This window comes from Carcharodon carcharias, chromosome 6 (genome assembly GCF_017639515.1).
Source record: "Carcharodon carcharias isolate sCarCar2 chromosome 6, sCarCar2.pri, whole genome shotgun sequence".
Lineage (NCBI taxonomy): Eukaryota > Metazoa > Chordata > Chondrichthyes > Lamniformes > Lamnidae > Carcharodon > Carcharodon carcharias.
The window spans coordinates 56,573,974-56,600,464 of NC_054472.1; the positions used below are offsets into that span (position 1 = coordinate 56,573,974).

Below are 26,491 nucleotides of genomic sequence, written 5' to 3' on the forward strand. Positions count from 1 at the left end.
CCAGACGGAGGAGAGTAGTGGTGGATGGGGATTGTTCGGGCCTCTGTTTGAGGAAGAAGCGGAGAGCCATCTGACACTTCCCTTCCCTTCCTTGACCTCTGTCTCAATTTCTGGTGATAGACTGTCCACCAATATTCATTACAAGCCTACCGACTCCCACAGCTACCTCAACTACAGCTCCTCACACCCCGCTTCCTTTGAGGACTCCATCCCATTCCCTCAGTTCCTTCGCCTCCGTCGCGTCTGTTCTGATGATGTCACTTTCAAAAACAGTTCCTCTGACGTCTTCCTTCTTCCTTAACCAAGGTTTCCACCCTCTGTGGTTGACAGGGCTCTCAACTGTGTCCGGCCCATCTACCTCACATCCGCCCTCAGACCTTCCTCTCCCTCCCAGAACCATGATAGGGTGCCTGCCCCTTGTCCTCACTTATCACCCCACCAGCCTCCGCATTCAAAGGATCATCCTCCGCCATTTCTGCCAACTCTAGCATGATGCCACCATCAAATACATCTTCCCTTCACACCCACCCCTCCCTCCCGGCGGCATTCCACAGGGATCATTCCCTCCGTGACACCCTGGTCCACTTCTCCATCACCTCCTACACCTCAACCCCCTCCCACGGCACCTTCCCATGCCACCGCAGAAGATGCAACACCTGGCCCTTTACTTCCCTCTCCTCACCATCCAAGGGCCTAAACACTCCTTTCAAGTGAAGCAGCATTTCACTTGCACTTCCCTCAATTTAGTCTACTGCATTCGTAGCTTGCAATGCGGTTTCCTCTACATTGGAGAGACCAAACGCAGACTGGGTGACCGCTTTGCAGAACACCTTCGGTCTGTTCGCAAGCATGACCCAGACCCCCCTGTTGCTTGCCATTTCAGCACTCCACCATGCTCTCATACCTACATGTCCATCCTTGGCCTGCTGCATTGTTCCAGTGAAGCTGAATGCAAACTGGAGGAACAGCACCTCATCTTCCGACTAGGCATCTTACAGCCTTCTGGACTGAATATTGAATTCAACAATTTTAGGTCATGAACTCTCTCCTCCACCGCCACCCCTTTTCCGATCCCCCCCCTTTTTTCCAATAATTTATATAGATTTTTCTTTTCCCACCTATTTCCATTATTTTTAAATGTATTTCCATCCATTGTTTTATCTCTACCTTTTAGCCTTTTTTGATCCCTTCCCTTCCCCCCCCAACCCCACTAGGGCTATCTGTACCTTGCTTGTTCTGCTTTCTACCCTTAATTAGCACATTCCTTAGATAATATCACCGCCTTCAACACCTCTTTGTCCTTTTGTCTGACATCTTTTGGTTATCTCCACCTATCACTGGCCCTCTATCCAGCTCTAACTGTCCCACCCCCGCTTTAAACCAGCTTATATTTCACCTCTTTTCTATTTTTACTTAGTTCTGTTGTAGAGTCATACGGATTCGAAACGTTAACTGTGTTCCTCTCCGCAGATGCTGCCAGACCTGCTGAGTTTTTCCAGGTATTTTTATTTTTGTTTTGGATTTCCAGCATCTGCAGTTTTTTGCTTTTATCTGAGAAACACTCAACATTGAGGCACTTCATTCAGTACTTTGCCCGTTCCATTACTTGATGTAACTCCTCCATTGCCTGTCTCTTCCTACCCTAACGTTTTACCCAAGACTCCATGACTTTAAACGTAACGTAGCAGTCTGTGAAAAATCATTTTTGGAGATCTACGCCGTGTCCAGTTGAGATGTCAGGAAAGTTAGGCACAATCCTTACATTCAAAGTTCACGTCGACTGCTGTTGACTAGGTTACCATGTAAGTAATCTTAAAGTTTGTGCCGGATAATGGGTTCTATTTTAGCTGGGATTGATAGATACGGTTTGCACTTATGTTACTTGTATCTGTTTTGTTTCTCAACAGAATTTCCAGAATGGCTGTTAATGATGTAGCTTTCTAAATGCGTTTAGTCTCAAACTGACCCTACCAGCATCATGAAGCAAACTTCATTAAACTGCTAAATGATTTCATGAGACATCTGATGCTGAATAATGTAACCAAAGGCTAAAATGAAGAACACATAGGACATCCCTTTATTAGTTTTTTCTGAATTTAAATGAAAACTTTTGACATTGATGTATTTTTTCAGTGAAAAATTGCACCAGTTTTCTAAGGATTAAGGCTAAAACAATGTTTTTTTCTACATATGAACACTGAAACTTAAACCATAGTTGTCGCATCATATAATGCAATACTGCTAAAAATGTAAGTGAGACAGTAGCTTTAATATTGCTCATTCTTAAAGAATTACTGTTAAATAGACACTGCAACCAGGTTATGAGTGTAGCAAGAGACTTTAATTGCATCACTGCTGTTATAGGTTAAGATAACGCTTTTTCTGTACGTAAACAATCGCAGGAATACTAAGTTTTAATATTCAATTATTGCTGTTTCAAAAACTGAAAGACTCGAATACTGGGAAGTATTACAGTGTAAGAATGGTATAGCTATTTGTTGCATAATTCACAAAATGGTAAAGCTGATCAGATGTCCTAAATGAAATGATTAAAATCTTTTGTCTATAAATGCATCATACTTTCACTTATAAAATAGCTCAGTAAGCCCTTTTGTTTAAAACTACAGAATAAATTGAGTGCTCTGTGAGGCCCATTGCACAAATTAAAACATACAATAACAAAAGGCAACAAAGCAGGCTGCATACATTTACATTAAAGACTCACATATGGTTAGTGATACAATATTTCAGGGAAACAATTCTCTTCAATGGAGATCGTATTTTAACTATTTTTGTGACTAATTTCCACATTTTTCAATGAGATTACACTCAAATAATTAGTGTTGGTTTTGTTATTCTCTTCCTGTACAATGCTCTCATGAGTGTCCATTTCGTGTTCTGACTTCTCGTACATGATAGTAATAAGTAATTCTGTCATTTCTTCTATCTAGCACGATCAACTTTTCAAGAGAACGCTAATCATGGAATAGTGTTTTGATGAGGATGAAGTTAAATAGCTGGGCACTTGCACATTAAGAGAAACTGTATATTTTTTCAACTGTAGTTAGCTATAAGTATAATCACAGATTAACTTAAGTCTTTGTTCTTTTGTTTCCTATGCTTTTTCCCTAAACATTCAAGTTCCAAATAGCAAATCAAAAAGACAAGGATGTTACTTCCTACCATGATACAATATTATATAAAAAATAATTTTAAACCTTGGGTACAACAACAAAGTCAAAGCATACAATCTGAACAAACATTAATTTTAAACAGATACACATACTACTGTGGAAAGTACTCCTTAGTTCATTTGTTGAACTGAATCTTAAACAATTAACTGTAACTCATAAATGCCAAGGCACCACCATTACTAGTTGGTGAATATGTGCTCCTTTCACATAAAAGATAGGACCGCTTTTATATCTTATACTCAAATAAAATAACCATTGGATGGTTCAAGTACGCCTGTAACAAAACAACTAAGTTTTACCTCTTCAGATGAAAAACTGCATGCTATTTTACAAGCTGAAGATCAATACACAGGTCAGGGCTATTGCAACCTACTTGATAATTGTACAGCAATGCAAAAATAAAAACAAGAAATTATTTAGTGCAAAACTTCCCCTTCCAAATAGAACTCAAATTCAGCAAGCACCCAGTGAACATGAAGCTGCTGCCTGATTTAATTTGTATCAAAAGGAACAGCCACGGTTAAGTGATTGGTTTGGTTAAAGAGAATGATCCATCTGCCACTTCAAACCTTGACATCCTTGTTGCCACATCACGACAATGTCCAAGTATTGACTGCAAAAACAGAATAATGGGCAGTTTGAAATTCATATTCTATCCTTGTTATATTTGTTGAACAGTGGTAAAATTGGCTCTCATTTTCCGCTCAGCAGTCCATTTTCACTTTCTCTAATGAATTGCTTATTTTTCCCAAAGTTTTTTTGATGCGTAATGCAGTGAGCCGTGCAGAGGGATTTTGGTACCAACACTCCTTCATCAGCTTGGCAAGAGCAGACAGGGTCTGAAACAAATGAATGAGAGTTGTATTATATAATACAGCCATCCTTTTACCACAAAACTAAGAATGCAAACCACTTTTCAATAAAACTAAAGCTTAGTCTAAATTTGCAGTACGTATACATATTACATTGTTATGTGCATCAAAACAGTAACAGTTTTCACAACGACTTCACGTGGAAAGTTAAAAAGATTCTCATTTGTTGGTCTTGTCTGTGCTTTTTTCTGCGTTCCCGTACGGAGAGCGGGTGGAAGGGGTCTGCATACCCAGACGGAGAACAGGAGGTGGTTCTGCGTACCTGGACAGAGAGTGGGGGGCTTTGGGTCTGCCTACCCAGATGGAGAGTGGGGTTTCTGCATACCCAGATGGATAGCGAGGGCCTGTGTACCCAGAGAGCGGGAGGGGTCTGAGTACCAAACAGAGAGCAGGGGGGCCAAATAAGCTTGGCAGCAGTCTACAGAGGTGCTTGGAGTAGAGAGGAGCACTCTTGCTCCTCTATATTGTGCCAAAAGTACAAAAAACTGATGAAAAGTAATTGACCTGAAATGTTAACTTTGTTTCTGTCACCACAGATGCTGCCAGTCCTGCTAGGTATTTCAAATATTTTCTATTTTTATCATTTATCATCATAAAAAAACTTTTTGTACCATTTCTTTAGTGGTCTCCAGCAATCTGTTTAAGGTCTGCTAGGCGCATGTTCCACGTAGATTTTGCAAACGAGTCCAAAACAGGGACATGTTCCCTTTTTGCAAATTAAACTGATCCAACATTAACTTCAAATGGCTGTCAAGGATGGCACAGGAGGTCAAAGGTAGCTGAATCAAGGGAACCAAAGCTGATCACTAGGAGCATCAAAACAAACATTACTGAATGCACTTCCTTTGGAGTAGAAGTTGAAATATAGGAGGCCATTTGGAAGAATCAGAAAGATGGGAAACTTCGGTTTCAGCAAGATTCCATAAATGATAACGAGAAAGCAAAAGATGAAAGAGAACATCACTGCAACTCGAGAGGAAATTATGAATAGTGCAAGTGGCTGCCCTCCATCTTGTAAGATTATGGTTTGCACCTTGGTGGCCAAGTCTGTGTTAAGCACTAACTGGTGTGGCTCAGGAGCCCACCTGTGGTATGGCAGCCTCTTTTGCATTTTGCTGGTCTCTTGTTTTCTCTGCAGTCTCTTAGCCAGCTGAGCTTTTTGTTTCTGCTCACCTCTTCTACTGCCCTTCCAAACAGTCAGCTTCCAGAGGTCACGGCCATCAGCGACAGTCTCCTTGTTGTCAGTGTCAATGTTGCCATCTTCATACCTTGTTTGCAGGTGTCCTTGTAGCAGAGGTATGGAAGCCCAGATCATGACCCAGTGGTCAATTCACCTTACAGCTGGTCTTTAGATAAACAGCCGTCATCTATCCAATGAGCATCGACGAGCCAGTGCAGAAGTCATTGGCTTAGCAATGGGTGATGGAATTAGCATGCTCCAGGACCTCTGATTTGGTGACCATATCCTGCCAAGAATTGCCGAGGGTACATCTGAGATAGCAAAAGTGGAAACTGTTCAGCCTTTTCTCCTGCTTAGCATATATTGTTCAGGTCTCACCACTGTAGAGGAATCTGCTGAGGATGCAAGCTTGGTAAACTCAGTTTGGTGCTCTCAGTCAGGTTGTTGTTGTTTGGCACTCTCTTACTCACCTTGGCCATAACAGATGCATTGCAAAGGCACAGGTGTTGATTTCAGCATCAGTGACAGATTGCTGGTGATTCTGGAGTCTAGCTATGTGAAGCTATTAACAACCTCCAGTGTCACGTTGTCAATGCTGATGGATGGTAGTATGAAAATATCCTGGACAATTTGTCGTCCTGATGTCGATAGCTAAGATTCTGTCCATTTGCCACTGAAGGTGTCTCTCATTATGGAATGCTAGTGCAGCATCATTAACGTAGAGCAACTCACATGAGGGCTTGGTGCACCGTTGTCTTGGATTTCAGGCAAACAAAACTGAACAGCTTTCTGTTGGTTCTAGTGTGTTAAGTAGATACCCTCTGTAGATGACCTGAAGGCATATGACGGCAGCAAAGAGAAGAATATCCCTGTTTGATCCCACTGCGGATCTCAAAGGGTTCCGATGTCGCCCTATCACAGCTGATTTTAACCATCATGTTGTCATGGAAAGAGATCCCAATGAGCAGCATCAAAGGGCAGCCAATTTTCTCCTGCATCTTAAATAGACCACCTCTGCTTACATGGTCGAATACCTTGGTGAGATCGATGAAGGCAATATATAGTGGTCTCCTTTGTTCATGGCATTTCTCTTGCAGCTGCCAGACTAAGAAGGTCATCTCAATTGTAGGCCATCCTGTTCTGAAACCACACTGGGATTCAAAGTAGATGCATTCAGTTCAGCTCTGCAGTCTGACAAGGGCAACATGGGAAAATACTTTTCCCACAATACTCAGCAGGCATATGCCTTGATAGTTGTTGCAACTGCTGAGATCGCCCTTGTTCTTGTGCAGGGGAGAAGATACTCCAGCTTTGCTGCAAAGCATTACCAAAACACTGGAAACAGCAGTTATGAGTGATAAGCCCAACTCAAGCAGCACAGGGATGTGTGTTATGGGCTGTCTTTGATGGTGGGAGGAAACGTTGTGTCTCACTAGTCAGCTGGGACACCATAGAAAGCCTGCCTGTCATGGCAGAGCTGGATATTGAACCAACAGCAAAGCTACTGATTCGGTTGCCATGGGCAAAGCTCCAGGTGTTGATGCTATACCACCTGAACTCATCAAGCATGGGAAACCAGTACTTCCTCAGCATCTGCACAGCAGGGAGGGCACAGTGCCCCAGGATGTGCTTGAATAGTGCATACTGACATAAGAAGAGGATATGACAGAGTTGACAGGTACAGCATGATCAAGAACTCTGAAATGAAATGGTAATTTAATAAATTATATTACACGATAAAGGGTATTGAACTCACGGGGTCCGAAAACCATCTATTGGGGATATTTGGTCTTTGCTGTTCCACACATACAATCTTTCGCATATCTTCAAAACTAGGGTCATTCGGTACCAGATCATAGAATGGAGGTTTATACTCTTCCGCAATACCTGAAAAAGCAAGAAGAATTAAACTTCTAAGCACATCTAATTTGGATGACACAGTGCAAAACTATCTTAAATAAATGTGACAACACAAAAAGGATCAAGGTGGGTGATGTCCAATGCTGTGCAGTTCTCAAGGTGGGTGTTGCCCCTGGTTTCCAGGGTTCTCAAGTTAGGTGAGGTGCCAGGATTTTTTGGTGGGTGAGGGGTGAGGCCCCAAGGTTCTACCAGTGGGTGAAGCTGCTGTTCCTGGGTTCTCAGGGTGGGTGAGGCCCCTGGGTTTTCCCAGTAGGCGAGGCACCAGGGTTCTCCCGGTGGGTGAGGCCCCAGGTCCTGGGGTTGATAAGGGTGGGCGAGGCCCCGGCCTCGGTGTTCTCAAGGCAGGTGATGCACCAAGCATCTGACCCCAGGGTTCTCAGCGGGCGAAATCCTGGGGTTCTCAAGGCAGGCAGTGCCTTTGACTCCAGGGTTCTCAAAAGGGGTGACGCTCCTGGCCTCGGGATTCTCAAGGCAGGTGATGTTGTGGCCTCAGGACTTCTTGCCGGAGACTGCTTTGTTTAAAGCTGTGCCCAAGAAATTTCTGTACCATTTCTTGTGGTGATAATGGTTAAGCAAAAACTCTTAAATATTTGTATATTTTAATCATATACCAGCAGACAATGTCATGCTATTGGCATGTTTGAACATTTGGAAATTAAAATATTCCTGAGTCAAAGGTCCTTAGTCACTCCGTTCATCTGCACCAATACAGCAAGTTCAAACAGACTTATGAAGAGGTACATGCTAGAGCTAGAGTTCCCAATTTGAGTGAGAGGGGATTCATTCTGTTTAACATGCTCTTTGATGATGTTGAGCCTCACCAACAACAGTTGCAGAAAAGTCCACAGTCTAGTTAGGAGTTATTCTCTAATGTTTTGTGAAGGATTTCAGTCTGAAGCAACACCATGTTTTTTCTAAGCCATTCTAAAGAACTGTCCAAAGATGTTGCATCACAAAGCTGAACAGGTTGAGCCTACAGCCATTGGGGTTTAAGAAGAATGAGAGGTGATCTTACTGAAACATACAAAATCCTGAAAGGACTTGATAGGGTCAATACCAGGAGGACATTTCTATTTGTGGGGTGACTAGAACTAAAGGACACAGTTCAAAAATAAGAGGTCTCCCTTTTAAAATAGAGATGAGAAGAAATTTTTTTCTCTGAGGGTCGTTAATCCGTGGAGTTCACTTCCCCAGAAAGCAGTGGAGGCTGGGTCATTGAACTTATTCAAAGCAGAGTTAGGTAAATTTTTGATAGACAAGGGAGATAGGTAAATGGAGTTGAGGCCACCATCAGATCAGCCATGATCTTATTGAATGGCACAACAAGCTTGAAGGACCAAATGACCTACTCCTAAGTCCTATGTTCCTAAGTTGGCACCACTTATTTAAATATATGGACAGCTGCCAAGTGAAGAACAGGAACTTCCATACAGCTCTCTAAATGAGTTAGTGGGTTTAATCATTGAGTGGCTGTTCTGCTCAGCATAATCATACAAAACCAAATTTGAATTCTGTGCTGAGTTAGTTGATCTCACCAGGGCTATGTTAGGAATACTAAAATTGAACTTGGATAGGAAGAAAATTGGGCCAGTATTTCAACTGCTGACTCCAACTAGAAATGAACAAGTAGGTACAAATAAAGTTTGGGCTCCAGGATTCCCATTTCTGACCTCTGTATTTTAGGCTCGCTTTTGTCCTGGCCAATATTTAACTCTCAACCAACATTATTAAAACAGTTTATCTGGTCATTATCACATTACTGTTTGTGGGACCTTGCTAAGCACAAAATGGCTGTGGTATTTTCTATGTTACAACAGTAGCTACACTTGAAATGTAATTCACTAAGCTATAAAGCACTTTGGGATATCCTGAAGATATGAAAAATGCTACATAAATGAGAGTTTTTCTGCATTCACTTTTGTCCTAAATGCCTATCCATGCAGTCTGCAGATGTGCACATCTCTGTAGCCCTTGCTCTGCATTTGTAGATGCATATTCCTGAACTTAGAGTAGCAGAGTCATTTGAGACCTTGGGATGGTACCTCCTTCTCTTTTCACCACAGGCCCAGATAAGGGTCTCATACTCAGGGTTACAAGCCATGGCCAATGGTTGAACCAGCTGAATTTTCAGTGGTGATGGCAGAAGAGCCAGAACCTTGAGGGACAATACTGCTTACAGGCAGAGAATCCTCTGGGAAGAGGATATTTTTAGACTCGATTCTAAGTCTACCAGAAACAGCTTGCCAGTAAGATTTTACAATATTGAGCAGGCTACTAAATATACTGCAACTCTGGGAACTATTTAAAGGTTAAGCTTCAACAATTTTTAAACATGAGATTATTTGATTTACTTAAGGCAAAAAGTTATTTCAACTAATTTACTTTTCTTGAATTCAACTTGATTTAGAAGTCTAGCCTTGTAATAGAAAAAGGGACTTGCAAGAATAATAGATATAGTAATGCTCACCATTACTGAATGTCCTCCTAGTTACTTCCCACAATACAAGCCCAAATGCCCAGATGTCTACACGTTTGTAGGCATCAAAACAGTCAACCTGAATAGATTCTTCAAGTACTTCCGGTGCCATATATCGTTTCGTGCCCACTTTAGGGTTATTCCCAACATCTAGCTGATTGTTTGTTTGTGAGTGCATCACTGCTAACCCTACAAAAACAGACATTAATTAATACAGCATTTTTGCCAAATTGTTCTTTTCTTTTAAAGTGAAGACTGTGCAGGACTAATACTCACCAAGATCAGCGATGCAACAATGCAGGTTCTTTTTCACTAAAATATTTTTGCTTTTCAGGTCTCTGTGTGCAATTGCAGGCTTTCCCTCAGTTCCAAAAATTTCATTGTGGATATGCACCAGACCATTGGCTATAGACAAGGCAAAATTCAGGCAAACTACAGTGTCCACTGCATTTCGTTGCAGATAGTCATAGAGTGAACCGTTCTCATGGTAATGAGTGATAAGCCAAAGCTGAGTGCTAGAATTCCTTGACGTCATGTCTGAAGCAATGAAACCTAAAAAACAAAAGTCAAAATTGATAACTGTGATTGCATTACAACACACATATTACTTTCCCAACTCTTGGAGAAAGGTGCAACAAGGGATGTAAAACAATATATGCAAGTCATTAATGTGAAAGGTATCGAAAGAAACAAAAAGCACATAGACCAGTGTAGAGTACCTTATTGCATCCCTATGCTCACAACACTTCTTTAGTTATTTGGCAGCAAAACAAAGATGGCAAAATGCAAAGTCTTCTTGCTTTCCTCATTTGCATTTGTTTAGTTGGACATTTCATCTGTACTATGGCATTTATTTTCTTTTTATAATTTCTCATTGTATCTCTATACCTGGTCCACTAACACTTTTTCCAAACTGACTCCCAGCCTGGTTTCCAATTCATGTACCATGACAGTGAAAATAGCAGTATTAACTTAATGAAGTAATTTACATGAGTAGTATCATTACTATTCAAAGGGCCTATATATGAAATATAAAGATCAAAATGTTAACTGAAGATTCTGTTCTCTTCTCATCCTATTTTTCTCTTTATCCATGCTACTTATTTTGATTTCACTCAATTCTCACATCCTTCTCAACCATTTTTCCTTCCATCAAAAAAACCAAATTTTTCTAACTTGGAAGATTGCCATATTGTAGGTGTTGAGGTTAATCCTTGATGCATATTTACATATCAAGACCAGACCATGTCAGTATAATAAATATTAACACTCTGAGCCAAGCAGTGACCAGATAGATAAAATCAACTGTTGCACTTGATTTTTCTATTACTCTTTAATTGTCAGAATGCTCCCTTCTAATATATGTCATTTGTGTTGCACATTTGTTTTTGCCCCCCTTCAACTGTTTTCAGTGAGATGAACATGGAATGTCAGTGACTGCACTTTCCATCTCTCTGAAGATTATGCATGTTTGAGGAAGGTTCTAAACAGTGTCATCTGGAAGTGACCTCTTGCCATCCTTACCTCTATTCATACACCTGGGCTGGTGGCTGCAGCCTTTGCTCATATCCTTCCATGTACAGAGCATTTTCATTTACCTTAGATTCATTTATTACCCTTCCCTATTTCAAGCTTTGGAAACACTATGGGAAACAAAAGTACTGGTTTACAGGTGCTTATAGAAGGCTTGTTGATTACAATGAAGCCACACAATGCTAAAGGAAATATGGCAGATTGTCTAGGGAATTTGGTTAAAGGATAGAACACAAATTGGTGCTGAATGCATGATTTTTTTGGGGAGCTGGAAAGGTGCAAATAGTGGAGTTTAGTGTTGGGTTCATTATTGCTCTCTTCTAATATATATTCTCCTTTGGTTTTACAATGGTAGGTTTTAAGATATGGTTTGCCCTGTTGCATTTTTATTGCTCTAAGTACTTGCACACAGAGTGCTGTTCCTTTGTCTTTCCAAGATTTCTACAGTATTATTATGCGCTTATTTTTATGTCTTTATCTTTTTTTTATTCATTCATGAGATGTGGGCATCGCTGGCTAGGAGCAGCATTTATTACCCATCCCTAATTGTCCTTGTTCAGAGGGCAGTTAAAAGTCAGCCACATTGCTGTGGGCCTGGAGTCACATGAAGGCCAGACCAGGTAAGGACAGCAGGTTTCTTTCCCTAAAGTTGAAGTATTCTGTGAAACCAGAGTGAACCAGCTGGGTTTTTACAACAATCGTCAATGGTTTCACGGTCACCATTAAACTTTTATTTCCAGATATTTTTATTGAATTCAAATTCCATCATCTGCCATGGCGGGATTTGAACCCAGGTCCCCAGAGCATTACCCTGGGTCTCTGGATTTTTAATCTAGCAACAATACCACGATGATCGCCTCCCCATCTGCTTACTGGTATGTTTCTTTTTAGGCAGAGGTTCTTTGGTGGTGTGGTGGGATAGGTGTAGGTCAAAGTTTTCATGCTTTGTGCACAGAAAAATTAAATTTTAAGAGATGGGGTTGCATGAATATCCTGTGCTGCATACTGTATTCTGTTGAATGCCCGCAGAACCTTGAGGATATTTCTTCTACTACAGCCTGTGCTTAGGACCACACTGTACCAGCTGGCCTAGTACTAAACTACCAAAGTTTTGCCTTTGTTTTATTGTGTGCAGGATTTCCATTATGTTTAACAGCACACCATTGTTGTGATTGTGACACCTTTTGGTTTCCACTGTTTAATGACACCTGCATTGTGGCTTAGATTTCAATGACTTCAGCTGCAACAGATGCAAACATGCCTCCGGTTCTCTTCACAGATGCTGCCTGACCTGCTGAGCATTTACAGCATTTTCTGCATTTTATTTTTTTCCAAATGGAAGTAACTCCTAATAGGTGCTCTTACAGGTTGGTGGCCAGCTAGGTGTCATTTCTCCATGGATATCCATCCAAAACAACAGACATCTCTCCTCCAGTTTTGCTTGTTGCCTTACTAAATTTTACATGGTTTATCATGAAAACCAATTTGGATTCACATTTTTCATTAAAATCAAAGGTCTATATAAACAATTTCTCACCTAATATATTCTCGTGACGAAGAAGAACAGTATTATAAATTTCAGTCTCTCTAAACCAAGATTTCTCATCTCGAGATGAGAAGATTTTCACTGCAACATTTTCTCCTTGCCATTGACCTCTCCAAACTTCTCCATAGCGACCCTTTCCTGTTTCAGATGGGAAACAAGGAAACTTTAGTCTTTTGGATATATTTTGTGATGCTGAAATTTGGTTTGTGTTTGGATAAGAATCATACTTCCTTTGAGCTCCTTAGACTGAATCAACAATTTGAGATGAAGATGTTAAAGCAAAAAATTACAGCTATTTTTTCATAGAAATGTTGTGAACTTGCCAATTCACCACACACTTTTCTTGTTCTTAGCTGAGCTCAATTTTGCTAGAAATAAAACTTAATTCCACAAAACATCTAGATGATCAGAATAGCAGATACTGAGTAAAGCAAATAGCATGTTTAGATATGGGAAAGCAAGTGCAAAATGGATACAAAGCAGTGGAGCCCCAATCTTTATTTGGGAAAAGAAACAAGCAAATTGAGATACTTGTATTGTAGCAGTTTCTCAAATTTGGCACAGCTGTGCCAAATAAGTTACCATATCTGTAACTTATACACCTACTGTACCATACCTAGACCTATTACACACACAATATGATACACAAATTTGTTGCCACATCTAAGCATGATATATGTATTTTACCACGTAAAGATCCTTTTAAGGTTCTGGACTACTCTGGAATATTTCACCCTGCTTCATGATATTATGCTTTGGTGTTGTTAACCATTCATCTCCACTGAAGATTTCTTTTGAGATGTGATTTTTTTAAGAATTAGAAATTTGCAACTTCTGGCTTCACAAGCATTTTGCATTGGCTATCAGGTGGCACCCTTAGCTTTGACTATATATATTACCATTATAGTTTTCACAATGCACGATCAATTTTTGTCTTTGTTGCTGTGTTTTCTAACAGGCTCTTCCATGCTTTGCGATTTAGGGATATGCGGGGGAAAAGGCTTCCAGTTTTATTTCAGTGCATTGCAGACTTACTTAGTAAGTAGGCTGTTAAAATATTTACAGTTCAAGCTTTATTATTTTTGCTTTGAGCAAACCTTGCAGTTTGCTTGCTCAACTGCTCTGCCCACAAGATTCTTCCGTACTGGGCAAGGAAACCTTAGTGTAAATAGTTGTCTGCTAGGTGTTTTATTTTACTATCTGCATTATATCATTTGGCTTTTCAATGGTTAATGTGTTAAAAGTTTTTTCGTGTGTGTAAGCACACATTTCCCTTTCCATTTTAATATTTTTGGATTTATTCTCATCAGATAAAAATTTCTTATAAGAATGGCACGCTAAACTAAAATCAGACATTTCTGCAAACATTTGGTTGTCTTATGATGATAAATGAAACCTTCAGACATGGTTTGTTTGGGGAAATTCCTGTCTCCCAGGTCGGTCAGTTGTGTAGGTTTTCAGCTGACCTATTGTAAAATTAACCTTTTACAACTCGGCTTAAAATTAACCTTTTACAATGGCAGCTTAAAAAAGAGGACAAAAGCCAGCTTTCTCATTAGTCAAATGCCCACAATATGCCCTGCCAAGGCAATCTGGTGAAATGGGCTGCTGATGGGCAAGTACATCATCAACAATCTCCAAAAAAAACAATACAGCTTTCCTAGGGCTAATTCCAGCAGATAGATTGAAACATCCACATTCTTGTTTGCTTGGTGACCATTGTCAAATCACCTATTTCAAGTAAACGTGGTTCAAGTTTTGTCTTCCTTTACCCACCTACACATTCCATCAATGTGATCTGTCTTGCGACTGTGCGTTGTACTAAAAACGGCAAACCTGACCCACTGCCTGATGTACGGGAGTGATCAAGCAAATCCTAAGAATGAAGAACACAAAACATGATTAATGTAGAATACTATGTGCTGGTTCTTTCAATGGGAATATTGGTCATAGACCACCATGATGTAGTCACCAAAAGAGATAATTGAATGGAAAATATGATTTCTTCCTAAAACTAGATACATGCTTGATCCTCCTATTCCACCTTGTTAAAAGTGATGCAGGAATTATATGGCACCACTGATCTCAGCACCTTAATTAGCTGATTTTGCAGGAACGTTGAGTACATTTTTAAAGGTAAGTGTGCAAGGTGTGAAATGTATGGGTCTTCATCAAATTCCAGTCAATGCAGATTAGAAGACTAGTGTTAGGTTACATTATTCTAATTTAGAATACCAGTTATTAATAACAAAGATATTTAACCCTTAGCTGTCTCACCAGACTAGGTGAAAAGTCAGGTGAAAGAGCTAAGTGCAAAATGACAGCTGTAAGTGGAAACTATACAGTATGTAAGAACTTGGAAGGCAAAGCACAGTAGATTTCTTGGAAACATCTTAAAAATCCACAATTTTTCTAAATAAATCTACTTATTTAATCACTTTTAAAATGCTGTTTTTAAAAATATTTTTCTGAGATAGTGATGCCTCCAAACCCTAGACAGACCTGTCACAGAAACTACATTATTGTGCTGCAGAAGCTGGCCTTGATATCTGCAGAATTCCAGCCACCCGGGGTAATGCTTGGTTCATTATTAATGCCAAGGGTCATAACCTTCCTGGCTGACACAAAATCAACAGAGTTAATTGTCAAGTGAGGAATTTAAAGCTATGGAGTTCATTGGATTATTTTCCCATTGCATGTTCTTAGAGATGTAATGGAAGAACTTTCTAGTAGAGAAAGTTGATACAGCTGCTATGTGACTATGCACTAAACTTTAATTGAGCTTTCCAAAGTGAAATGTACTTAGTTTAGCATTTTTGGGATTTACTGCACAGTTCCAAATTATTAGCCAATAGTTCCTGATGGTCAGTGATTGCATACCCATGCTCATAGTCAGGGACTGTAGCCCCCATTTGTGCTGAAAAGTCACATAGTTTCAGCACTGGGCTGAAATGCTATGCTTTGAGGAACAACTTCAACCAGATCCAGAAATGCTGATTTCAAAGCCATGACATGGGAAGACAGAAAAACCACTCACTCAAAAAGACAGCATCTGAAAAGTATGCCACTGCGTAATAACTCGATGATCATTCATGAACCATTTGCTAGCAATAGATTTTTCTGAAGTTCTATACTGGAGAATGGGCCCCACAGATCATGATCCTTCTTAACTGGAAATCTGAGAAACTGAGCGGATGTTATAAATGCAGTTTAGTTATTCCTTTTTGCCATAGACCCAGAATTTCAATCTCAAGGAACTGAACATTACTGCACTAAACAGCATTTCCAGTATTCAAAAGAACAGAAGGTTCAGTGTGAACAGTTTTAATAAAGAATTCAGAATAAATCACCATCTTGATTATTTAACCTTTGAGCAAGGTCCACTCTATATTGAATGAGACATAGCCACCTCATGATTCCTTGGAATAAAGTTTTATTTAAGAGTTTACTTACAGCAATTTCTCAGAATGGTGGTTTGGAACCTGGGTCTGGCTCTTGCAGCCATTGCATTAATGCAGATGCTGATGAGTGTAGTAACATGAACAATTATGTAGATTTAGCCTCCAAGTTGTTGTTTTGGTCCTGTCAAAACCTGGTATCAGGCACTATGCTGACTCGGGCTATTTTTGAAGGCTTGGGGCCTTACTCTGCCCAAGGACAAAACCTTTGGTTATCACTTTCCATTGATGCAAACTCTCAGTCAGAGATTAAGTACATTGAAAAGGTGTTTGTGTTGAATCTTGGTGCTGAAAATGCTTGCCAATACTTAGAACAGTGTTTGATCCAGATAATTACCCATGATCCCAGTAAACTTCGACTGCATAAGAAATGAGGTGAACGCTAGCAAAAATAAATTTACTGAATCTGCTTGACTAATGTGGAAAATTTCATAGAGAACAGTAGCTAAATCAGACAGTGGAAAAAGAATAAACTATTACAGTTAGTAGAGCCTTTGACATACAATCTGAGAAAGCTAATTTGGTGGCATTTCAAAGCCACATGTATTCAGAAACATATTCAAAAGATATCTCCAACAGGCCTTCCAGTGGTGATCAGGATTTAAGCAGCTGGTATCTCACAATCACAGAATCTTAACGGAACAGAAGGAGGCCATTTGGGCCATCATGTCTGCACTGGCTCTCCAAATGAGCATTATGATCTAGTGCCATTGCCCTGCCTTTTCCCCATACCCCTGCACCTTGTTTCTATTCAAATAATTACCTAATGTCCTCTTGAATTCCTCTGTTGAACCTGCCTCCACCACATTTCCAGGCAGTGCATTCCAGTCCCAGACCACTCGTTGTGTGAATAAGTTTTTTTCTCATGTCACATTTGCTTCTTTTGCAAATCACTTTAAATCTGTTATACATAGACGAAGGGGCCATGGCTGAGGTATTAAATGAATACTTTGCATCCGTCTTTACCAAGAAGATAGATGCTACCTAGGCCCTGGTGACAGACGAGAAAACTCTGTCACTAGAAGGATTCAAAATTGATGAGGAAGTGTTGAATAGACTGTTGGCACTTAAAGTTGACAAGGTACCGGGACTGGATGAGATGCATCCAAGGAAATTGAAGGAAGTGAGAGTAGAAATTGCAGGGGCACTGGCCATAATCTTTCAGTCTTCTGTAGACTCAGGGCAGGTGCCAGAGGACGGGAGAATTGCAAATATTACACACTTGTTCAAAAAAGGTTGTAAAGATAAGCCCAGCAATTACAGGCCAGTCAGTTTAACTTCAGTGTTGGGCAAGATTCTAGAAACAATTATTTGGGACAGAATTAGTAATCACATGGAAAAATATGGGTTGATAAGGAAGAGCCAGCATGGATTTCTAAAGGGGAAATCGTGTTTAACTAACTTGCTGGAGTTTTTTGAAGAGGTAGCAGAAAAGTTCAATGAGGGTAATGCTGTTGATGTGGTATACATGGACTTTGAAAAGGCATTTGACTCAGTGCCACACAACCAACTTGTGAGATAAGTTATTGCCCATGGAATAAAAGGGACAGTAGCAACACGGATACAAAATTGGCTGAAAAATAGGAAGTAGAGAGTAACAGTCAATGATGTTTTTTGGGCTGGAGGAAGGTTTGTAGTGGAGTTCCCCAGGGGTTGGTATTGGGACCATTGCTTTTCCTGATATATATTAATGATCTCGATCTTGGTGTGTAGGGGACAATTTCAAAGTTTGCGGATGATATGAAGCTTGGGAGTGTTGTGAACTGTGAAGAGGACAGTGTGGAACTTCAAGAGGACATAGACAAGTTGGTGAGTGGGCAGATGAAGTTCAATGTGGAGAAGTGTGAGGTGATGCATTTGGGTAGGAGCAACTTGGGCAGATAATATAAAATAAGGGATGAAACTTTGAATGGGGATGCAGGAGCAGAAAGACTTGGGTGTATATGTGCATAGATCATTGAAGGTGGCAAGACAGGTGGAGAGAGCAGTTAATAAACATATAGTATCCTGGGCTTTATTAATAGGGTCATAGAGTACAACAGCAAGGAAGTTATGCTGAGTTTATATGAGACCCTCATTAGACCTCAGCTGGAATACTGTGTACAGTTCAGGGCACCATATTATATGAAGGATGTGAGCACTTTCGAGAGAATGCAGAAGAGATTTACAGAAATGGTTCCAGGGATGAGAAACTTCAGCTATGAGGATAGAATAGAGAAGTTGGGACTGATTTCCTTGGAGAGGAGAAGGCTGTGCCTTCTGGTTCTAATCCTTCCACCAATGGGAACAGTTTCTCCCTATCTACTCTGTTCAGACCCTCAATTTTGAATGCCTCTATCAAATCTCCTTTCAACCTTCTCTCCTGCAAAGAAAACAGACCCAACTTCGCCAATCTTTCCATGTAACTGAAGTTCCGCATCCCTGGAATCACTCTTGTGAATCTTTTCTGCATCCTCTCTAATGCCTTCACATCCTTGCTAAAGTGTGTGCCCAGAACTGGATGCAATACTCCAGTTGAGGCTTTATACAGGTTTAACATATGCTATTGTACTCTATACCCCTATTGATAAAGCCCAGGATGTCATATGCTTTAGTAACCATTCTCTCAACCTGTCCTGCCATCTTCAATGATTTGTGCACACATACACGAGGTTCCTCTGCTCCTATACCCACTTTAGAATTGTACCTTATATTTTATATTGTCTCTCTGCATTCTTCCTAACAAAATGAATCACTTCACACTCCTCTGCATTACATTTCATCTGCCGCTTGTCCACCCATTCCACTATGTCCTTCTAAAGTTCTATAATATCCTCCACATGGTTCACAATACTTCCAGCATTTGTCGTTTTGAAATTTTGAAATTGTGCCCTGTGCCAATTTTGTATCCATGTTGTTATTGTCCCTTTTATTCCAAGAGCTCTAACTAACTTTGCTCACAAGTCTGTTATGCGGCACCTTATCAAATGCCTTTTGGAAGTACACCATTCAACTTCATTACCTTCATCAGCCCTCTCTGCTAAAAAACTCAAGTTAGTTAAACAGGTCTTAACAAATCTGTGCTGGCTTTCCTTATTTAACCTGCATTTTCCCATATGACTATTAATTTGTCCCGAATTATCGTTTCTAAAAGCTTCCCCAACATCAAGGTTAAACCGACTAGCCTGCACTTACTGGGTTTACCTTTACAACCTTTTTAAACAAGGATGTAATATTTGCAATTCTTCTGTCCTCTAGCCCCCACCCTGAGTTGCATCCTATTCTGGTGAATTTTGCGTCAAACCAGGACAGCAACGACAGACAAAATAACCAGCACTATCACTGGGCTAACTACAAAAATGATTAGTGTCTCCACACTGTAGTCAATTGGAAAATTGTGGCCACTGCCTCCACAATTTCCACTTTCACTTCCCTCAGTATACTTGCATGCATCTAATCTGGACCAGGTGTCTTATCAATTTTTAAGTACAGATAGCATATCCAATACCACCTCCTTATCAATTTTACACCTTTACGTGTCTGAAACTACCTCCTCTTTCACCATGACCTGGGCAGCATCTTCTTCCATGCTAAAGACAGGTGCAAAGTATTCATTAAGTATCTCAGCCATGCCCCCTGCCTCCATGCGTAAATCCCCTTTTTGGTCCCTAATCAGCCCCACACTTCCTCTTACCACCCTTTTATTATTTATGTGTCTATGAACACAATTAAACCTAAGGATTTCATTTTACAAAAAGAAAATGAAGCTTGTTATGCTCTTTGAAACTTCATTCGAAAGCATTTGACATTAAACACTGCCTCATCCATATTTCCTGTATTGAAGTTTATACAAACAAACTTTGTCCTATGCTGTATTCCAATGAGCTAATTGCACACTTTCGTAGTTAACAGCATTCTATCCTGCAGCTGCAATCTATACACTCCTCACATTTAAACAACACCCATTTGTTTCAAAGAATTCCAATAATTGATTGGAAAAAATTGATTACCGCAAGTGTGCTATCTCCCACATTGGAAGCTATAAGGCCATCAATTGCTCCATTTTCAGTATCACGGGCATGTAACCGTTGCATCCTATTCTGGTGAATTTTGCGACAAATCAGGACAGCAACAACAGACAAAACAACCAGCACTATCACTGGGCTAACTACAAAAATGATTAGTGTCTCCACACTGTAGTCGATTGGCTCTTCTTCTGGCGCTGAAACAAAAAAAACAAAATTAATGGAATAATCCACTTCATTCTGTCACAGTTGGCAGGTAGCTTTAAGGTTTTTCTTAAAAGAAAGAAAATTTCTCTCAAAGAGCAGACACACATTCAGGTACATGAGGAGATAGTTTTATGTTTCAATAATGCTTTAGAGAAGTTCCTTGAAGGATTTGCAACAAATGAGTAAGTGTTAGAGTTAATTGCAATCATGGTGTAGAAAAACGAAAAGCAAGGATGAAGGAATGGGATCTGAGCTAGGGTTCAAGCTGGGTTGTATCAGACTGGTTACTGTCTACTTTATTTTATCTTCTCATAGAAAGTGGGCATCGCCAGCAAAGTCAGTATTTGTTGCCCATCCCTCAGTGCCCTTGATTTGAGCGGCTTGGTTGGCCATTTCAGAGGGCAGTTAAGAGTCAACCACATTGCTGTGGGTTTGGAGTCACAGACATGCCAGACTGGATAAGGGCAGCAGACTGCCTTCCCCAAAGGACATTAGAGAACCAGATGGGTTTTTACGACAATTGATAGTTTCATGGTCACCACATTACTGAGACTAGTCTTCAATTTCAGATTCATTAATTGAATTTAAATTCCACCAGCTGCTGTGTTGGGATTTAAACCCATGTCCCCAGAGCATTAGCTTGGGTCTCTGGATTACTAGTCCAGTGATATTACCACAATGCCACCATATTACTGTGAACCCAAGTGTAACTAGTAATGCTTCAAAGTTCACCCCGACCAGGATAACATACATGATTTATGGACCAGTATTTGAATCATCAGCACACACACCATATTATGAAGTTGAATCCAGTTGAGCATTAGATATATTGAACATACAGGTCCAGAACATAGGCACAGGAAGAAGCCAATAAGCCTTTTGAGCTTGTTCCATCTTTCAGTTAGATCATGGTTGATCTGTACCTCAGTTCCATTTAACTGCCTTTGATCCATATTTCTTGATACAAATCTGCCAAAATGAAACCTCCGAATCAACTGTTCTTCAAATAATTCTCCAGTTTTCCCACAACATAATCCACGTGACCCGCTTCTGCTACTTCTCGAAGTATGCCCATCCCAGAAATTTATCACCTTCTGTATAAAGCAGTTAAACCTAAATTGTGCACTTTCCCTCTTCTAAGCTGAATCCCACATCCAACAGTTCTTGAGTTTGCTTATCTGTTATGCCTATTCTGTAATAAGCTACAGCAAATTTCTCAAATAGAAGGAATGATTTCCTACCCAGCAGTACCTTTTCCATTCTTTGATTGAAGACATCTTCAATCATGTAAACACACTACTAGAGTAGGCTGGCACTGACAGTCGGGTCCTGTCTACTCTCACTGTGTGTGGAGTATGCCAGAGAATGAAGAAATGAAAAATACTGCTTTGGACTATAAGAGTTTTTAATAATTTTATAGATAGGTTAAAAATATGCATATATAGAAAATAACACTTACAAAAGGAACAGAGGGGAAAGACAAAAAAGGCAAGTCCAAGTCTCATAAATTTGTTGCCATTATAACATGGCCAGACGCATGAATATGGCATCAAAACTTACCAGTTCAGATTTTAATTTTCACCAGTAGTCTAAACACATCAATGCAATAGAGCCATAAGCTTAGTTATATGTAACCTTGGCTTAGTTGGTAGCAATGTTGCCTCCAAGTCATATGGTTCTTATTATTCCAGGTTGACATGTCAGTGCAGAGCTGTTGGGAATGCACTACTTATTGGGAGTGCAGCATTGCCTTGTGGATGAGTCCTTAGATCAAGGTCTCACCTGCCTGTTCAAGTCACCATCAAGGCTCTCATGGCAAAGTAAGAGTATGGAGTTCTCCCAGTGTCTTGGCCAACATGGCCAACTCAACCAACATCAGCAAAGATTCGGCATTCATTGCAGTTGCTGCTTGTGAGATCTTGCGATAGGCAAGTTGGGGGCAAGTTGGCTGCCACATTCACTAAATAACTGCACTTCAAATGTAATTATTTGGATATATTTGTTGCTTCCAACAGTAAACAGAAAAATAAATTAAATAGAATACAAAGGTTTTTTTACATTGGAGTTCAACCTTTTTCTTTAATTGTCTGTCCTCTATAATTTAAAACAAGAAATGTGTGCTAGGAATTGTTCTTACTACATATGCTTCACCAAAATATTAAATGTATATTATTTGTGAAAAAAAGTTAATAAATTAATAAATTATCAGATTCAAATAATTACAATTAATAGGTATTAAAATTTAACCAGCCAGTAAGTTGTAGTATGTAGGACAGAAAATTCCCAAAGACCAAAGCAGACAATTTTCCGCAAAGCTTGCCAAGTAAAAGGGAAATGTACTGGAGTATTAGAAGAAAACTAATGTGATCACAATCGAAGCACACACAGAGTATGATTACAACCAAAATGCATTATACCCTGCTAACCTCTCTGCAGTATTTAATGTGGTTGACCGAACCACCCTCATTCAATGCCACTCAGCATTCTTCTCCAGCAATGGCTTCTTTTACCCACTACCCACCATTGCCACTGAAGATGCTAAGGAAGCCTTCTTGCTTTTTTCCTTTTTCCAATTCCTTGCTGCTCCGTGGCTACATAATTTGCAGAGGATCTGCTTCCACATGTAATCAGGTGACAACAGTTCTACACCTCCAACTCTCTATGCCTCTGTAGATTCCACTTCTTTCCCTGGCCACTGCTTCAAGCTAAACCAGACTGTTTGTAGTCTCAATAGCCTTTTTAACTCAGAACTGAGGTTCTGACTCCATGTAATTCTCATCACAAAGACACTGTACTTCAATCTCTGTACCATTGCCTGTCATAATGCCTGCTTGAGCAAATCTGCTGCTATTCATCCATGACTTCATCTCTAGACTCAACGATTTGATGGCTCTCCTGGATGACCTCCCATTCACCACCCTCTGTATATTTCAGCTCATTCAAAACTCCGCTGCTTGTAACCTATATTTGCCAATTTAATTGACAGCTCTATCACTATTAATCCTTTAATAACCTCTTTGAGCTATCGATCAAACTGTGAATTTACAACCCCTAAATGTGATGATTATATATTGTGGAAAGCAGCCAAACACTAATAATGCCTTAATGATAGCACTTCAGATTATGTAAACAAACAGTTATCGAAACTGAAGAACAGATTTTTTTTTCCAATTCTAGCACCGAGGCAGGCAGTTTTCTTTTCAATATTTAAAGGGCTTGGCATTTAAATAACTTGACAGTTCTACAGACCTTATCCGCCCTTCAAGGACATTTACAGCCTCTCTGAAGATTCGTAACTCCCACAGTGTGGGATAAGGCCTTTGCTCCAGGGAAAATGGGGCCTGTTTTGACTCAGCATTGAGTTCAAATTGCCCTGCTGAGTTTGAGTTTTCCCCATGTGGAAGTCATGCCATGCTCCCTTTCCCCCACTGGCAAAATGGGGGTGGGAATTCCAGATCTGGGTCCTGCCTATCATTTTTAAAAATCTCTGGAGTCTCCACTACTCAGCGAAAATATGCCTAGTGTGTCGGTCTACAAATAACTTATGGCAAAAGTGAAAGCTTATGGGATCTAAAATAAAATTAATTGGGATTAATCAGCTGTGTAATATGTAGTTAACAATCAGTTCTAAATGAGCATGTGTGACCAGTAGAGATAATCGAGTATCAGTCTTGAAATTCTTGCTACAAAAATAGAAAGTGCTGGAAATACACAGCAGGTCTGGCCGTGTCTGTGGAGAGTTAACATTTTAAGTTGAGTATGACTCTTCAGAACCTAAGGTAGAAATGTGATGGGTTTTATGCCATGGAAAAGGGGAAGGGGAGGAAGAACTAAAGAAAGGTCTTGGATAGGGCAGAGGGCAGGAGAGATTAAGTGACAAAGATGTCATGGAACAAAAGGCAAATGGAGTGATAATGGTTGTAGTAAAGAAACAAAGCATTGTGAATGGTAGAATGATGAGCAGCTCTGTCGAAAAGCAAAACCATGAAAAACAAGATGCAAACCAGCACATGGCAAAAAAGGAAATCAACATGGGGGACAGAGTTCATGGTCTGAAATTGTTGAACTCAATGTTGAGTTCAGGAGGCTGCCAAGTGCCTAATTGGAAGATGAGGTGCTGTCCCTCGAGCTTGCATTGAGCTTCACTGGAACACTGCAGCAGGTTGAGAGTGGAAAAGCGAATGTGAGAGCATCTGAAATTCCAGCTGTTCATAATTTGAGATTCTGAGAAATTGCAAGTAGAAGATCTAAACCTTCAGTGATTTGATACTATGGCTTTTGCACATGCTCTCACCTGCACATCTCTAGTCTTCCACAACTGATAACTACTCCGGTTAGACACAGTTAGTGTAAAATTGAGATAGTTGCTCATTTTGCAGAATGTCACTGAGCAGTATAGTAATTCCAGACTATCTTTTTAATGTTTCCTATAACCTATCCAACAATAAAATTGTGCTACACAATTATGAATGTTCATTCTTGATTTTTCCTTTCTGGTCAGTCTTCAGCTGTAAAACTGACCTGTAGCTTAATTGGGGTTATGAATACAAATGTTTGTTTTTTTAAAATAAGAGATAAAGTACTTTAGGGGACTAAATGTATTGAATGGGCTTTCATGAATGGGAGTGTTTGCTTATTACAGTGAAAGCTATAATATTTAGATCTTTATTTTATATCATCTCAACTTGGCTCCAGAGGTCAGCCTGTATGGGAGAGTTGGCATGGGGGTGTAAGGGCAAAGGGTGATGGGTCATAGTTTTGTCACTAAGTTGGCATAGAGGCTGTAAGGGCCATGGGGATGGGTAGGAGATCATAGGTTAGCATGAGCTGGCATGGGGGCTAAGGGCCATGGGTTGATATAGAGGTGTGAAGAGTCATTGGGAGTCATGGGTTTGCATGTAGAATATGAAAGGCATTGGGGTGGTGGATTGGGTTGGCATAAGTTGGCACGTATGGGCACAGGGAGTGAGTGGGGGTTGAGAGGTATGAAGGGTAGAGAGCATAACGTTTAACAAAGCAACTGGGATGAAGGTGCAGAGGCAGGTATTTTAAACAGCCTGCCTCAGCACCCCGTAGCTGCCTCCAAAGGCTGCGGGCCTGACTCTATCCTGCACCTGCTCCCTTTGGAACTAAAATCACGCCATTTGGGGCACTTTTTGCCAAGGCAGTTATGCCAAGGGGAAAACTTCCCGACTTGAACTACTCACGTTGGGAGTGAAAATCCTGCCTGTTATCTCTTAAAGCATAAGTGGCTGCAAAATTCCTAAAGCACCACTCCCATAGATGGTGCTATAGGTCACATTATGTGCCCAGATCTTTCTCCCCCCACCTTCCTCCCAGAAGTTGATTAACTACAGCAAGTTTCAGGCTGTGCAAATGCCTAAAACTTCTGAGGCAACTGACAAAATTAGAATAATTCACGAAGTCAGCATATGAGATTACTAAAATGAGAGAAGCTCCAGATACAAATCTCACGAAGTAGAATGTCATCTTTTCCACCACCTCTACCCACTTCCAAGCTATTTTTTATTCATTTATGGGATGTAAATGTCGCCAGCAAGGTTACCAAGGTCGCCAATGCCTAATTACCTATGAGAAGGTGGTGGCGAACCACCTTCATGAACTGCTGCAGTTAGGTGGTTAAGGTATATCCACAGTGCTATTAAGAATCTTGTTCCAGGATTCTGACCGTGATAATGAGGGTGCAGTGATATAGTTCCAAATCAGGGGGACTTTCAGGTGGTGAAATTCCAATAAGTCTGCTGCTCTTGTCTTTCTAGGCATAGAGGTCGCGGGTTTAGAAGTTGCTGTTGAAGCAGGCTTGGTGAATTTCTGCAGTGTATCTTGTAGATAGTACACACTGCTGTCATTGTGCGCCAATGATGGAGGGACTGAATGTTTAAAGTGCTGGATGGAATGTCAGTCAAGCAGGATGCATTGTCCTGGATGGTGTTGAGCTTCTTGAGTGTTGCTGGAGTTCGACTCATGCAGGCAAGTGGAGAGTATTCCATGCTGACTTGTGCCTTGTAGATGGCGGACAGGCTTTGGGGAGTCAGGTGGTGAGTTATTTGCTGCAGAATTCCCAGCATCTGAACTGCTCT

General features: G+C 40.4%; 1 protein-coding gene across 2 annotated transcripts in view; it reads right to left on the reverse strand.

Moving 5' to 3' along the window:
- Window positions 1–2,322: 2,322 nt before the first annotated feature.
- Window positions 2,323–26,491, reverse strand: part of LOC121279049 (activin receptor type-1-like) — a 153,959-nt gene continuing 129,790 nt past the window's right edge. For both annotated transcript variants that reach the window (XM_041189863.1, XM_041189865.1), the window contains 7 exons: window positions 20,169–20,380; window positions 14,498–14,597; window positions 12,713–12,859; window positions 9,919–10,194; window positions 9,634–9,831; window positions 7,003–7,133; window positions 2,323–4,033 (listed from right to left, as the gene is read on the reverse strand). In XM_041189863.1, the coding sequence (XP_041045797.1) occupies window positions 3,899–4,033; window positions 7,003–7,133; window positions 9,634–9,831; window positions 9,919–10,194; window positions 12,713–12,859; window positions 14,498–14,597; window positions 20,169–20,380 (1,199 nt within the window). In that variant the 3' untranslated portion in view covers window positions 2,323–3,898. The remainder of the gene's footprint in view (window positions 4,034–7,002; window positions 7,134–9,633; window positions 9,832–9,918; window positions 10,195–12,712; window positions 12,860–14,497; window positions 14,598–20,168; window positions 20,381–26,491) is intronic.